The sequence below is a fragment of the Phyllostomus discolor genome, chromosome 2 (genome assembly GCF_004126475.2).
Source record: "Phyllostomus discolor isolate MPI-MPIP mPhyDis1 chromosome 2, mPhyDis1.pri.v3, whole genome shotgun sequence".
Lineage (NCBI taxonomy): Eukaryota > Metazoa > Chordata > Mammalia > Chiroptera > Phyllostomidae > Phyllostomus > Phyllostomus discolor.
The window spans coordinates 43,972,330-43,987,640 of record NC_040904.2 but is presented as its reverse complement, the minus strand read 5'-3'; the positions used below and the strand labels follow the sequence as shown (position 1 = coordinate 43,987,640).

Sequence of the window (15,311 nt, the reverse complement as noted above, 5' to 3'; positions counted from 1 at the left end):
TATTGCTTAATCATAACTGTTTATTGTTCTCCGATTTTGGTAGTTAGAATTGCCAGATTTTCTCTTCCCTTGGAAGAGGAAGGGGGAGAGAATGCAGTCTGAGTGGTTAAAAAAAAAAAAAAGCAACAATTGCCAAATTTATCAGAACTTGCAGCTCCTAAACCTTTGCCAATCATGGTAGACAAATCTCCATTACCCGAAAGAGGATTCTGAGAATCTCCAACTTGAGATGGGTATTTTGTTGCTTGATCATTGCTGAAAGTTCCTCATTCAGATCCCACATCGATAACCTGGTCACCTACAACCAGGCCATATTGAGGACATATCATATCACCAGCTCTTAAGTCCTACACTAAAGTCACATCTGGGTGGTTTGGACATGTGATTCTTGGAAGAGCATCCAGATGGCTGATAGATGCCATCTTCACGGCCACTGTAGTTCAGCAGGAAACCACAACAACAACACATGCACACAGAGAACAGGAAGAAATCATGGCCTTGTTTAGTCTCTTGTTTGCACCAAATATTATCCCCCACCTGAGGCAGCTGCAAACTTAAACCACTGGCAGCCCTGGCTGGTGTAGCTCAGTGGATTGAGCACGGGCTGGGAACCAAAGTGTCCCAGGTTCGATTCCCAGCCAGGGTACATTCCTGGGTTGCAGGCCATAACCCCCAGCAACCGCACATTGATGTCTCTCTCTCTCTATCTCTATCTCTCTATCTCCCTCCCTTCCCTCCCTAAAAATAAATAAATAAAATCTTAAAATAAATAAATAAATAAAATAAATTCTAGATGAACATTTAAAAAAACAAAAAAAAACACTGGCTTGTAATTGTATTTGACAAATGTGCACTTGGAAAAGGGATTTTGCACTAGAGTTACCAGTCAGATCAAATATACACAATTGCCTTGCAGGTGGGTGGGATCTTCCAGGGAACTGTTATCAGATAAGTCAGATGATAACAGAATTCTTTGGGAATGTCCACTCTCTCACCTCTGGTGGTTGCCAGGCCGCTGCACTGGAAGCTGCATTGGAAAAGTCGATTGTTTTCAAGGATAACTTAGAACTGAAAAGTGGGGTGTGGGTCTAGGGCTATTAAAATGCCTCAAGTTTACTGTTCTTAATCAGGATTCTGCTATTTTTCTTTTTCTTTTTTAGGATTCTAATTTTCTTAAATACTGGATTGTTGTAAGCCTTTGGCTAGTTTCTAGAGTTCTGAAAAAGTGGATTCTAATAGTTTTTGCCAATTTTTTCATTGTTTTTAGGGAATATTTTTTAGAGGTCCTTCATTATTCTCACTGATGTGATCTAGTGCATCACTTTTGGTAAAGGTAGGCACTTAAGCAGCTGCAACCCTCCCAAACCAAGCTTATCCAAGAAGTTACTGAGTTGGAGGAGGCAAGTAACACTCTTCTATATGGAGATACAAGCAGAGACCTTTAGCACTTCTATTTCTCAAAAGGGAAGGAAGGGGAAGAAACTGTTAATTTTTTTTTTTTTTTTGAGAGAGAGGGGAAGGATAAAAGAAAGAGAGGAAGAGAAACATCCATGTGTGGTTGCCTCTCATGTGCCCCCAGTTGGGGACCTGGCCTGCAACCCAGGCACGTGTCCTGACTGGGAATCAAACCAATGACCCTTTGGTTCACAGCCCGTGCTCAGTCCACTGAGCTATACCAGCTAGGGTGAAACTGTTACTCTGAGCATCTGCACAGGAGGTGTATGTACTATCTTATGCCTCACTACAATGTTCGTGAGGTGTAGGAGTATTATCCATTGATAAATGAGGAAACTGAAATGAAAGGGATGAAATGCCATAAGCCACAAAGCTACTAAGCGACATATCTAGGATTCAGACATGAAACGACCACCATATTTTCCCCTTCCTGCCATGTTTTTCATTTATTGGGTTGTCACTATGTGACCACAACATCACTCAACTCTTTAAGGTAGATTTTATTACCTCCATTTTACAGAATGGGAAACTGAGGCTGAGAGGTTAGGCCTCTTGCCCAGGTTATAGTGTAAGGAGGACAGAGTCAGTTGTACTGGACTCCTTTACCCATACCTTTGTGCTGCCTGCTAGGCCTAGGATTGCTATACATCCTCTTTGTTTCACCTACTGTTGGCAGACAGCTTGTGCTCTTTCCCAGATAAGGAGCCTTTGTCTGGTGTTTGAAGTTTTAGAGTGACCAGGGTCAAAAGTAATTCTCTTGGCTACCCATGTGTAATACAAAGAACTCTACATTAGGAATTCTGGCTTGGCCACTGAATTTGGCTCTTGGAAAACTTGTACCTCTTAGAGCCACAGTTTTCTCTTCTGTAATTGACCTTCAAAATGGGATATGCAAGGAAGAAAATACTTGCTACTTTTCCCATTTCTTTTTAATTTGTTAGTGTGTTTTATAATGAGTAATAGTGGTTTGTATACATAATTTGGGTATGTTTGTTCAGTAGTTTACTGATGGGTGCCTAATCATAGACCACCCGTCTTGAAGTGAGGGGTTTGGGCTGTAATGTGTGTGTAGCAGTACCATGTTCTGTTATAATTTACCGGAAAGATTTCCCGTATTTGAGTTGAAAACTTGTCAATGTTAACTCTTTGGCTACTATCGACCTTGATATATTTGCTTATGTTTCCATTTTTCATGTCTTTCCTCTAGTTGTAGTCTCTTCAGCCAGAGATGCTCTCTAATTCTCTACAGTGCTGTGGTGCTTGTGATTTCCAGATGTGTGTGCTGTATGTCATCAGCCTCAGGAAGTAGCCCGTGGAACTGGCAGAGTAGGCAGAATAGTTGCCATTTTTCATCCTGGCAGTCAGGTTCCAGGGACCCTACCTTACTCTCTTTGTATTGAATCACAATTGGAGCAAACTGCAGAGCTCTGACTATTTTTCTGATCGTGGAAACCTAGGCCAAACTATTCTCAGGTCTTTTTCACCCTGAGATATCTCAAGCACTGTGTACAACCACCTAGACCTAAGAGAGTTCTCTAGGTAATAAAGAAGTTTGACTGTCCCCAAAGAAACTAAAAACCCCAGGTAAAGTACCGGACTAACCACTGCTCGTTCCTTTAGTTAGAAGTCTCTTCCTCCCTCTGAGGTGGTTCTGCCCTTCCTCTGCTCACCTGCCTCTGCCCAGAGTTCAGAGCTCCTCATTAGGAGGCACACACAGTGCTCATATTTGCCTTGCTGAGGACTCCTTTTCCTCATCCTTTCATAAATATTGTCTCTCTCACTGAAGATGGTGTAATATCTGTCACAGTCCCCACTAGTAAGAATCTGATAAAATTGATGGAATCAATTCAGTGAAATGCAGTAAAACACCATTTACTATGGAGAAAGAAAAAAAATGCTACAGTTCATCTATGACATACCACCAATTATAAGGTGCATCTTGATTTCAGATGTTAAATGGGACAAATACCTTAGAATCTACGACAGTGGTAGCTTCCCTACCTCTCAAGCAGGAGAACGAACACTGGATTGACTAGGAATGCCAGGGGATAGCTGGGAGCCTTAGAGAGTAAGCAATATGGAAGCCAAAGCTAGCTCCAAGATGTAGCAGCTGGCAGGTACTGTACAATGAATAGCCTCTAAAATAAATCCTCTTACCCGGGTGCTGGAGTCAGTCCTTGTCAGCATTGCAGGTGTTGCCTGTGCTGTTGCCCATTGCTTAGAGACTGAAAGAATGAGTAAATGTTTAAACTCTTTTAACTCAAGTAGGTGAGTACCTACTATGTGTGAGGAGTTTTGGTATATAAAATTAATGTTTTAAAAGTTTGTAGTTTTCAAGAATAACAATTTTGTGATTAAACAGTTAACTTTACCATTAAATAAGCCTACTTAGTTGAGTGGTAGTTCTAGTAGCATCAGTTCTTATAGAAAAAGGAAAGTCACCCAACTCCCATAAGTAAACATGTTTTCAAAAGCAATTACAAAATTCTCCCAGATTATTACTGAATTCTTAGCTAATAAGTATTTTTATCAAACATGTGGATCTTCATCTACACAGATAATCATAGATGTTTCATAAGCTGTCCATAAGTTTAAGAAGCATACCATTCATTCCTTGTTAAAAAAACAAGTGATGTTATATAGCTCTTCTCCTCTTGGCCAAAGGACCTAGTCTGTACATTATTTCTCTGTGTGGCTCAGCCATTTTCAAACAATAATTATAGATCTGATGATTGATTTAGAAGAGTGAACTGTTGTAAAGAAATAAACTATGGATCTGAGTGAAGGAAGTTAGCTCCTAGAGCATTTGCAGTCTTGTAGGAATTCTCTGACTTTGCCAACTTATGTCAGTTTTGATACTTCAAAACACTGCTTTTACTTACTTTCCTTAGCCCACCCTTTCTCCCCAAGTGTATAAAAAACTCTTACATACTTGTGGTAGAAAATGTTATTCAGGTGGACTTTTAATCAGACTTTCTTTGCTCTTATTTTTAACCTCCCTAAATTATAAATATTTATTTTGTAGGTATCATAGCTGCAAATGTTTTTGTGTTCTGTTTATGGAGAGTACCTTCTCTACAGCGGACAATGATCAGATATTTTACATCTAATCCAGCCTCAAGTAAGTCTAATGTGTGATTTTATTTTGAGATAGATGTAATATGAAAATATGCTCTATGTTAATTGAAATACTATAAAAATGAGTTCTTGTTAACAATTATAAGCAAAATCAGAGGATAGACTGTAAGCTCTTTGAGAACAGGGACCTCAATTCTCTTACTACTATGTCCCAGGTACCTACAATGTACTTTGCACATTCTGATATCTAAATATTATTTAGTGACCTAAATATATGTGATCACTACAAATTTACTCTTTGAGAAGACTATAATGTACAACCTCATGTTTATAATTAAAGTTATTTACTAATAATTTTTTTATTTTTAAAAGATTTTGGTTTATTTGCCCTGACTGGTATAGCTCATTGGATTAAATGCTGGCCTGCAAACCAAGGGGTCCCTGGTTCATTTCCCAGTCTAGGGCACATGCCTGGGTTGCGGGCTAGGCCCCCAGTAGGGGGTGTTTGAGAGGCAACCACACACTGATGTTTCTCTCCCTTTCTCCCTCCCTTTCCCTCTCTAAAAATAAATAAGTAAAAATTTTTGTTTAAGATTTTATTTATTTATTTTTAGAGAGGAGAAGGGAGGGAAAGAAACATCAATGTGTGAGAGATACATCGATGAGTTACCTCTTGCAGGCCCCCAAATGGGGACCTGGCCCACATACCAGACATGTGCCCTGACTGGGAATTGAACTGGCAACCTTTCGGTTCACAGGCCGGCACTCAATCCAGTGAGGCACACCAGCCAGGGCTCTCTGTAATTCTTCCTTCTAACCAACTTTTGCTGTAAGGACAAGTTGTTTTTCTTGAACTGAAAATTTTTGTTGGTTGCTTAATAAGTAGAAAAGAGATTTAGGATATATTTTTACCACTTTGAAAAATGCTTTCTTAAACCAACTTATTTAGCTTTTTAACTGGCTCTGTTTTGTTTCCTATGTTTGATTTCACAATAATAATGGAAAAACTGAAATAGGCTGCTTTTACTGGCTTTGTCTTCCATGATTATCAGACTCTGTTTTTCTTTCTCTTGTAGAGGTCCTTTGTTCTCCAATGTTGCTGTCCACATTTAGTCATTTCTCCTTGTTTCACATGGCTGCAAATATGTATGTTTTGTGGAGCTTCTCCTCCAGCATAGTAAACATTCTGGGTCAGGAGCAGTTCATGGCAGTGTACTTGTCTGCAGGTAATAAGCTTTGTTCTTGGGCCTTTTGGAGTATCAGCACTCACCTGTCTGGGGAAGGGAATGGCCACATCCTACATAGACAATAGGAAGTGCTCAGTGCCCATTTGTGTCTCAGGTTGTGTATAGAGAAGGTGCCATAGACTGCTGGGGCCGTTGTCTTCCCTGTTTCTCATTTTGCAGGTTTCCTCTTATGTGAATTATGTAACTACTGTTTAGTTTTGCATTAGCCAGGTATACAGGAGTTAAGGTTTAGTGTTGAACTTAAACATGTCATTTTTATGTCACTAAGTGTTGGTTTCTTTAGCCTTAGGCTCTGTATTTTACAGAAAAGTAATTCCCAGACTTCCCAGCTGTCTCAGTTATCTGAATCTTAAGCCCATTTCCTACAGTGTGTTCAGTTTCCAGAAAGCTTTAGATCTGAGCTCTGCAGTAAGACAGTCAAGAATGAGTTTATTCCTGCGAGCCTGTGTGTTAGCGTGCGAGCCCTCCAGTGGTGGTCCTCCAGGACATCCTCCTGGCTCCTCCAGGAGATGGCATTTCCTTATTTCAACCAGGAAATGGTTGTGCAGGGTTCCAGGTTCCCAGATGTTGCTGAATTGACCATTGGTTGGGTAAATTTCATTTCTCTCTCTTTTTGCAAAATGTACTTAATTAAAGCCATGAAATACAAAAATTAATTTCTAAAATCCCTTCATGTAAAACAGTATATCTGGCGGTGTTCTGTAGTGAAAAAAGCCTTGAGCTTAGACATGGAAGACCTAGGTTCAGATACATTTTCTACCAGTTGTGTCTTGTTGCAGAAAAGACTATATACCTTTCTGTGGATAATGACACTCTCTCATGACACAGGGTTATAGACAGGATTAAAGAGAAGCATCTACCACAAGGCCCACAGTTAGTACTTAATTGGTGTTAATTAAATACTCGAGTTCATCCAGTCCCTTAAAACTAGAAACGGAGCCGTTTCTCTGGCTAGTAAGAGTAAGTGTGTAGTTCTTTCCCCAAGCACTAGTTGTGTTGTAGGTACAAAGAACCTGTTGTAGTTGCCATTAATTACTGCTCTATAGGAAGTTGTTTTGTAAATGAACAACATTTGGCTCGGATGATATTGGAGCGAAAGGGACCTGTAAAGGATCATCTAATCTAAATCTGCAGCAGAGTCATTGGGCAAGCCAGGTAAAATACAGACTCCCTGGTCCCACTCCAGAGATTCCGATTTAATGTTTGGAATTCAGCCCAGAGAGCTCCCAGGCAGTTGGTGAGTTTGGAAGCTAGTCTCTTCGTCGTGTAGGTGAGGAAAATGGTAACAGAGGGTAGTGTAAAAGACCCTGTGTCGCCCAGCAGGTTGTGCAGTGGGTCAGGCTTTTCTTTCCCTATCAGATGTCTGCAGGGATAGAGTTGCAGGATAAGTTCGTGCCTGCACCTTGTAGTGAGCCAAGTAGAAACCTGGCACATTAGTCTCTGGGGTAGAGATGAGATAAGGAAACCATTTAATACCTCACTAAAATTACTGAAATGTGACTTATTTCTCAGGTGTTATTTCCAATTTTGTCAGTTATGTGTGTAAAGTTGCCACAGGAAGATATGGACCATCACTTGGAGCAGTAAGTATTTCTAATTTAAAAATTTTTAATTTAGGTTTTACCTTCATTTTGAAATAATTCCGGAGTTACAAAAAAGGTGACAAAATTAGTACAAAGAGTTTCTATATACCCTTCATGCTACTGTTAATGACAGAAGGATTGTATAATTACCAAAGCCAGGAAGTAACATTGAAATAATTCTATTAACTAATCTATATTTAATTTAGAATTTATACATTTGTAAAGCCTTGCAAATTGGAGGTTATAGCTTTTAACTACTGACCATTTATATGTGCTTACTGGAACAGAGTACATATCAAGAGTAGTCAAGCTCTGGCTTGTGTAGCTCAGTGGGATTGAGCACTGGCCTGTGAACTGAAAGGTTGCTGGTTCAGTTCCTTGTCAGGGCACATGCCTGGGTTGCAGGCCAAGTCCCCAGTAGGGGTTGCACAAGAGGCAGCAACACATTGATGATTCTCTCCTTCTCCTTCTCCCTCCCTTCCCCTCTAAAAATAAATAAGTAAAATCTTTTAAAATAATAATTTTTATTGTAAATATTTTTAAGTTTATATATGTATATATTTATATATATTTCACACAAAACCACAATGGAACATTAGCCATTAGAAAGAATGAATTCTTGTCATTTGCAGCAACATGGATGGATCTATACAGTATTATGCCAAATGAACTAAGGTGAACAGAGAAAGACAAATACCATATGATTTCATTTGCATGCAGAATTTAAAAAACAAAACAAATGAATAAAAAACACAAAAGAGAAACAAACTGATACAGAGAACAAACTGATTGTTGCCAAGGAGAGGTGAGGTGGAGGGATGGCTGAAAAGAGGGAAGGGGATTAAGAAGTGCAGACCTCCAGGGATAAAATCAATCATGGGGATGGAATGGACAGCATAGGGAACACAGTCATTCATACAACTGCTTACAGTGACAGGTGGTTACTAGACTTACTATGGTGATTGCTTCATAAGGCATGTAAGTGTTGAATCACTGTGTCATCCTCCTGCAACTAATATAATATTGTATGTCAACTATAATTTAAAATGTTTTTTTAAAAATATGTATTTATTTTTAGAGAAGGGTAGGAAGAGAAACATTAGTGCATGAGAGATACAGGTCAGCTGCCTCCCGCACACCCACTTCTGGGGACCTGGCCCACAACTCAGGCATGTGCCCTGATCAGGAATCAAACTAGTAACCTTTTGATCCACAGGCTGGCACTCAGTCCACTGAACCATACCAGTCAGGGCTAAAGTGTTTTGTTTTTAATTTAAAATTTAAAATATTTTTTAAAAAGACTAGTCAGAACAGTGGGTATCTAATCCCTGTAAAACAGAAAGCCTGATCTAGCACAGGAAAGTTCTAACTGATTATAGATTTGAATCTGGTACCATCTACTCAGACAATATTTGAGTGTCTACTTTGCAGATTTGATTCCTAGGCACTATATTAGAAGCTGGGGCTATAGCCAGCAAGCACAATGACCAAAATTCCTGCCCTTAGGAGCTATATTCCAGATGCCTTAAAAAAATTAAATTATGTATGTGCTTTCTTTTGAGTTTCATGGCAGATTTCTAGGCACATGTAAATATTTACATAATATTCTCTAAAGAATACACTTTCATTATGTACATATTTAAATACTAATGTACTTAAATGCACATAGGAAATTTAATATTTAAAGCAACTCTAAAAAGATTCAATTTTGGTAAAGAGTACTTAAGTAAAATAATCCTATGATTTGTGTTCCTCAGAATGGAGTATAGCAGCATGGGATTAGAATTAGAGTAGGTGTGAATCCCAGCTGTCCCACTTATCTGTAATTTCTAGGACACATTACTTAACCTCTCTGAACTTCAGTTTCCCCATATAAAGTAGGAATAATACACCTATTTCTGATGTGTAATATAAGGGTCTTTAGCATGCTTAGCATAGTAAGGAGCATGTAGTAAGAGATGTGGAAGTAGCAGTTCCTGTTCATTCATCAACATCCTGTAGAGCCATGGCAGGACAGTTATTATCCCCAAACACTTTCATTCATTCTTGGTTGAAATTCAAATAAATGAAATTACCAGGGGTAATGTATTTTTAATGAGAAGTCTGGGGAGGGGGGAGTACAAATTATAAAATAGGGTTAGAAAATATGAAATATTAGTCTTATTGCCTTCATCATAATCTTTTGTTAAATGATGGAGACTATTAAAGAATATTTGTCACCCTGGCTGGTATAGCTCAGTGGATTGAGCACGGGCTGGGAACTAAAAGGTTGTGGTTTGATTCCCAGTCAGGGCACATGCTTGGGCTGTGGGCCAGGTCCCCAGTGGGGAACGTTCCAGAGATGGCCACACATAGGTGTTTCTCTCCCTCTCATTCTCCTTCCCTTCCCCTCTCTCTAGAAATAAATAAATAAAATCTTTAAAAAAGAAGAATATTTGTCAATTGTCATATTGGCACTAGAGAGCAAGAATTTGTTAAGGGCACTAGATTTTGGTGAGGGTTTTGTTTAGCTAGAGCTATGCATATTCTGAACCTCATTTAAAAATTTAGTTTCTTACTAGTTATTGGCAGGAAGCTTTTCTCTAATCTGCTTTTCAAAAGTTGATTTTCTACAAGACATAATTCTTCATCTTGAGATGGCAAAGGTCAGTCAGATGTTTGTTGTAGGAAACAGTATTTGTTAAAATGTTACAGAAATTTTTTTCACTTGAAGTTATAAATTTATCATAGGTCAAATTTGCTTTCTGACATTATGATAATCTGTTTATGGTAATTTCATTGATTTAACTATCACTGACCTAACCTGAACATAAAGTGAATTCTCTTGCTCAGTCAGGAAAATGTCTTTAGTCTCTTCTTTTAAAAAAAAATATTTATTTTTAGAGAGATGGAAAGGAAGGGAGAAAGAGGGAGAGAACCATTGATGTATGAGAGAAACATCATCAGTCAGTTGACTCTCACAGGCCCCCAACCCAGGACCTGGCCTGCAACCCTGCTTGTGCCCTGGCTGGGAATTGAACTGGGAACCTTTGGGTTTGCAGGCCGGCACTCAGTCCACTAAGCCACACCAGCCAGGGCTCTTTAGTCTCTCCTTTACAAGGTTTCAAGTAAAATAAAATGGTCACTATAGCATATTTACTTGGAATTCCATGTTGATTTACCTGTACTGTTTTGGAGTGTATCTCCTTGTATAGCTTTTTTAGTGGCTGCTCTAGATATTGCAGTGTATATACATCACTTACCAGAGTCTCCTTAAAAGAAATTCCACACATGTGAGTTTCTTTGGGCAGTTCATGCTCTCTTTCTGGTTGGGGGGCTTTGTTGTTGAAGTTTGAGAAGCTTTTTTGAGCTATTAAACGAAACGAAGCAGTCGACATGTTTAACACGGTCCCCGGAGTTCATTCGGCACTCCCACGCTGGTTGTTACACATCTTACCGCCTGCAGTTAAATCCTCTCCAGGCAGTCACTGTGTGATGGACTGGGAACCGCTCTGCCCAGTATTTTGTACATCAGCAAGTGGAAGCTTGTGAGCTTTGTGCTCACCTAGAAATGTGTGGCGTACTAACTTTCTGGGAAAGGATTGCTCCTGTAGATGTGGTCACTGGGCAGTCGAGTGTTGGGAGTTTCACGTTTTCACGTGTGCTCGTTCGCAGTCAGGCGCCATCATGACCGTGCTCGCAGCTGTCTGCACCAAGGTCCCCGAAGGGAGGCTCGCCATCATCTTCCTTCCGATGTTCACGTTCACGGCAGGGAATGTGAGTGTTTTCATGAAGTGAAATGCGGGGGCAGTGGTGATATTTATGCTGACTGTATTCTCGCCCTTACATGAGAAGTGGCTGTGCTGGAGCAGTCACAGTTGTACCAGTTATGTTCTCTCTTGCTGGCTTGCAGGCCCTAAAAGCCATTATTGCCATGGACACAGCAGGAATGTTCCTGGGATGGAAGTTTTTTGATCATGCGGCACATCTTGGGGGAGCTCTCTTTGGCATGTAAGTTGGAGTGCGATTGATTGCTGTGCTGCTTTTTCAGGGCATCTTCCTCTCCCCCCCCCCCGCAAGGAAGGCAGAGTGAGGCAGGGGCAGGTGGGGTTGGGAAGGTGAGGAATCCACAACAGGGTTTGCTTTGGTCTTGCCCAGTTCCACCATGTGAGGTGGGACATGAGAATATCAGCCCCCCACCTGCCTCAGTCATTTAGAGAGAGAGACCCTACTTTTAACCTCAGGTCACCCCAACTTCTGACCTGTCATGAATCCCAGCCCTCAGTGTGGGCTGTCTTCTCCCTTCCCCAGTCCCAGGCTTCCTCTCCCCTGCCCAAAGCCAACCCTGACCTCTACCGCACGGGCGCTAGGCACACACATTGAGTGCATGGGGCTGTGCTCTGCGACTGCAGGGAGTGTGTGCCTGACATTGCGTGACGGGCCAGGCGTCATAAACCGCTGGTGACCGCTCACTGAGCATCTGTCATTGGCGGGCACTGGGCTTACATTACACTGTCATTGCCTCCATTTCATGGGTGGGCTCAGAGGTGCTCTTCCTCAGGTCACACAGCTCTTAAGTAGCAGAGCGGAGATTTTAACCCACATCCAAAGCCCTGTCGTGTACCACATTGAGGACAGGTGCATTGAGGCCACGAGGTCTTTCGCTTGTGCTTCAGACAGTGGACTTTTGCAGTGCTGAAACAGCACTGTGCACAGTGTCTCTGCCACAGAGCTGCCCTCCGCACTCCCGGAGCCCCTCCGGCCGCGGAGGCCCTGCAGCAGAGCCTCTCTCCTTGTATAAGTGTTGCCGGTTCCCCTCACTTGGTTTTTACTTTGTTTCATGACAATAAGTTTTAATTTAAAGACTTAAGTGTTAATTTTTTTTTTAAGTAGGAAAATCTATTCTAAGTGGAGGAGTTTTGCCTAGTAGGCGGTGGAATTAAATGCCATTTTTAATTTTCAGTGATGATTAAAGAATAGCATATGTGAGTTCTAGCTTGAACAGCAGCACATTATAAATAGTAGAAACTGACCTGATATTACAGTATGAGAAACATAAAGACTTATGAAAAAGGGTTCTGTTTTATGAACTCTAAATTTATCTGGATCTTTCTGTGTATACTTAAAGAGTCTTCTCCCCAGCAGGTTTTTATTCTTCTGAACTATAATTAGATGACCTTTTTCCATTCTGAAAATAATTGGATCAAATGCATTTTAAAGTCCAGGATCTGAAAGGCAGAGGAATCCTTTCTCTTTGTGTTTCTGATTTCAACGTCTTTCATTTACTCTATCTCAGGCATCCAGAACTCACCTTTAATCCAGGTTTCGAAGTCTTTACAATGGCAAAGAGTCCATTAGCGTCCTCCTGTGCATTTCCTTGACGTCGTGTCCCTCACCAAAGTTTATGGCGTTAACCTTGTACTGCTGCAGCAGTAATGCTCACACTGAATATTTGCTGTATGCCTGAGCTAAGGACTGAGTGTCACAAGTAACACTCTGAAAATCCTGTGGGGCACTCACTCCATGTTACAGAAGGGAAACTGCTCAGAGAAGGGGATTTGCCCAAAGTCACAAAGTCATTGCAGACCTAGAATTTTAGACTGTGTACCTGTCTGTGAGGCTAAATTGTTTTGAAGTGTTTTCTTAATTTAAACAGCCAAATAATCAATTATATTTTAATTTACGTGTATAATCAGAACAGTGTACCTGTAAGATTAAAGTATTTGACTCTTAAAATAAGTAGGTTAAAAAATTTTGGGAATAACACTATTAATGGAGAATGTCTGACAAGTGATTGATTTCTTGCAAGAGTTTTATAATTGCATTTGAATCTTAGAGTGGTACTTTTTCTCTTATTCTGAGTTTACCACAGAATTTGATTCTAAGTCCAGAATAATTCTGTTACATGCCTATTAATTTGCATGTTTTTAAAATATCTTTTTTCTTTCTGTAAGTTTATTGATTTTCTTAATCTTTTGAATTTTAAGATTTTATTTATTTATTTTTAGGGAGGGAAGGGAGGGACAGAGAGAGAGACATCAATGTGCGGTTGCTGGGGGTTATGGCCTGCAACCCAGGAATGTACCCTGGCTGGGAATTGAACCTGGGACACTTTGGTTCCCATCCCGCGCTCAATCCACTGAGCTACGCCAGCCAGGGCTAATCTTTTGAAATTTTAATGGTGATTATTTTTATCAGATTCTAACTATTTTGAGTGAATATTAAGATTTAGGTACAATTCAGTCACCTTATAATAAAAAAGATAGTCATAACATTTAAAAGTGGTAAAACCTTAAACTGCTACTTTGGTACCAATCTAAAGCAAAAGGAGCATTTTTTCAGTCAGGTGTCTGGGAGATGCAAAGATGAACAAAGCCTGGTCTTTGCCTTGGGACAAGATATCTGGGGAAACGAGGGCAGAAATAACGGTTTCAGGATAGCCATTTCAGGTCAACCCCACCTCCTCCAGTAAGCCCTCCAGGTCTCTCCCCTAGGACAAGAGCCTCATGTAGCCTGTGCTGCCCTCAGGTGGGGCGCCTGGTCTTGCAGAACCTAGACCTCTCCACTTCTCAAAAGCAGGCCCTTTTCATCTGTCAGTCATTCTGTGCCCTTCAGCTTATAGTAGATGCTCCCTCGTGCTGCAGTGCCGAGTGCACACAGTAGTTAGAGCGCAGGCTTGAGTCTTGTTTGTGTTCCAGTGATTCCTTGCTGTGCAGTGTGAGCAAGTTAAAACTGAAACTCTCGAAGTGCTTCCTCTTCCTCAGCTCATTGCTTCAGGCTCCTTTTAGGCAGTTTTTAACAGGAGAGTGGGGATTGGAACTGTAATTTAAAAGGTGGGCAGAATTTGGATGAGCCGATGACCCTTTGTGTAGCCAGGTGGAAAATGATGAAAAGCATTTAAACCGGCTGTCGTTAGTAAACTCTACTTGTGAATTTTCTCACCAGGTTGAGACTCAGCAGACTGACCTGCTGTTAGCACCTGGGCAGATTCCCTTCTCTCAGACGTGGTTCCCTCATGTCGGTAACAGGAGAAGGGAGGCTTGGCTTGCAGGGCTGTGGCGAACCCAGAGGAGTGTGTGTGCAGGAAGCGCTTAGACTGTTCAGATCAGTCACACACGGTCTCGCCCTTCTTAGGTCTTTTCCATACTCCATGTGGTAAAGGTAACTCATAGACTTATAGCAAATCAGTCAATCAGCTATTTTAATAAGCTAGGTAGTAAATGACAGTGGCATTAATTTTTAAATGTCAATTTGATATCATTGTACTTACCACTTGTATGTCACACTGTTTGAATGTTGGGCCTGCTTTGTTTTTCTCTTCCCCAGATGGTATATTACTTACGGTCATGAACTCATCTGGAAGAACAGGGAGCCTTTAGTGAAAATTTGGCATGAAATGAGGACTAACAGCCCCAAAAAAGGAGGCGGCTCAAAGTAAAATGGGCTGGACAATACCAGTGCCCCCGTCCATGGCCTGAAAGCCCCAGGAACGCATCAGCTCCGAAGCGCCTGGGTCTCTGCTCCTGCCTGGAAGGCCCCGGCATGTGCAGCTTTCCCAGTATTTTACAGTGTCCTCAGTACATGGCCCATTAGAAAGCGAACTATGACAGAGTTGCAAAATAAAGGTTTGTATCTCTAGTTTGTAAACAGACGGTGTGTGTCTCTTTTGAAGAACACTCATGTTGCCCTGGAATCTCATTACATGGGACGCGGCTGGAGCCGCGAGCCCGGCAGGTGTGCAGGTGCGCGGGGACAGATCTGATGGAAGCTTGGAGGGAAGCCTAGAACGGCTCCCGGGTTTCTGCACGTTGGCCTCCTCGAATCCCTGCTGAGCGCTCATTTCACCAGCCCACCCCTTCCCTGGGTTGGCTGACAGACTGAAGTTAAGAGTGTCTTCTCTCCAGTCTGAAACAACAGCTGCAGTATTTTCTAGATGTTCTCAAGAAAGGTAATGTTTCCTGGTAATGAG

General features: G+C 41.1%; 1 protein-coding gene across 1 annotated transcript in view; it reads left to right on the top strand.

The window, feature by feature from the left end:
• PARL (presenilin associated rhomboid like) overlaps positions 1-14,953 on the top strand; it is a 33,929-nt gene extending 18,976 nt beyond the window's left edge. The window contains exons 5-10 of the mRNA XM_028504897.2: positions 4,481-4,576; positions 5,610-5,759; positions 7,293-7,363; positions 11,018-11,119; positions 11,256-11,353; positions 14,669-14,953. Coding sequence (XP_028360698.1) covers positions 4,481-4,576; positions 5,610-5,759; positions 7,293-7,363; positions 11,018-11,119; positions 11,256-11,353; positions 14,669-14,780 — 629 coding nt within the window. The 3' untranslated portion in view covers positions 14,781-14,953. The remainder of the gene's footprint in view (positions 1-4,480; positions 4,577-5,609; positions 5,760-7,292; positions 7,364-11,017; positions 11,120-11,255; positions 11,354-14,668) is intronic.
• The last annotated feature ends 358 nt before the right edge of the window (positions 14,954-15,311 follow it).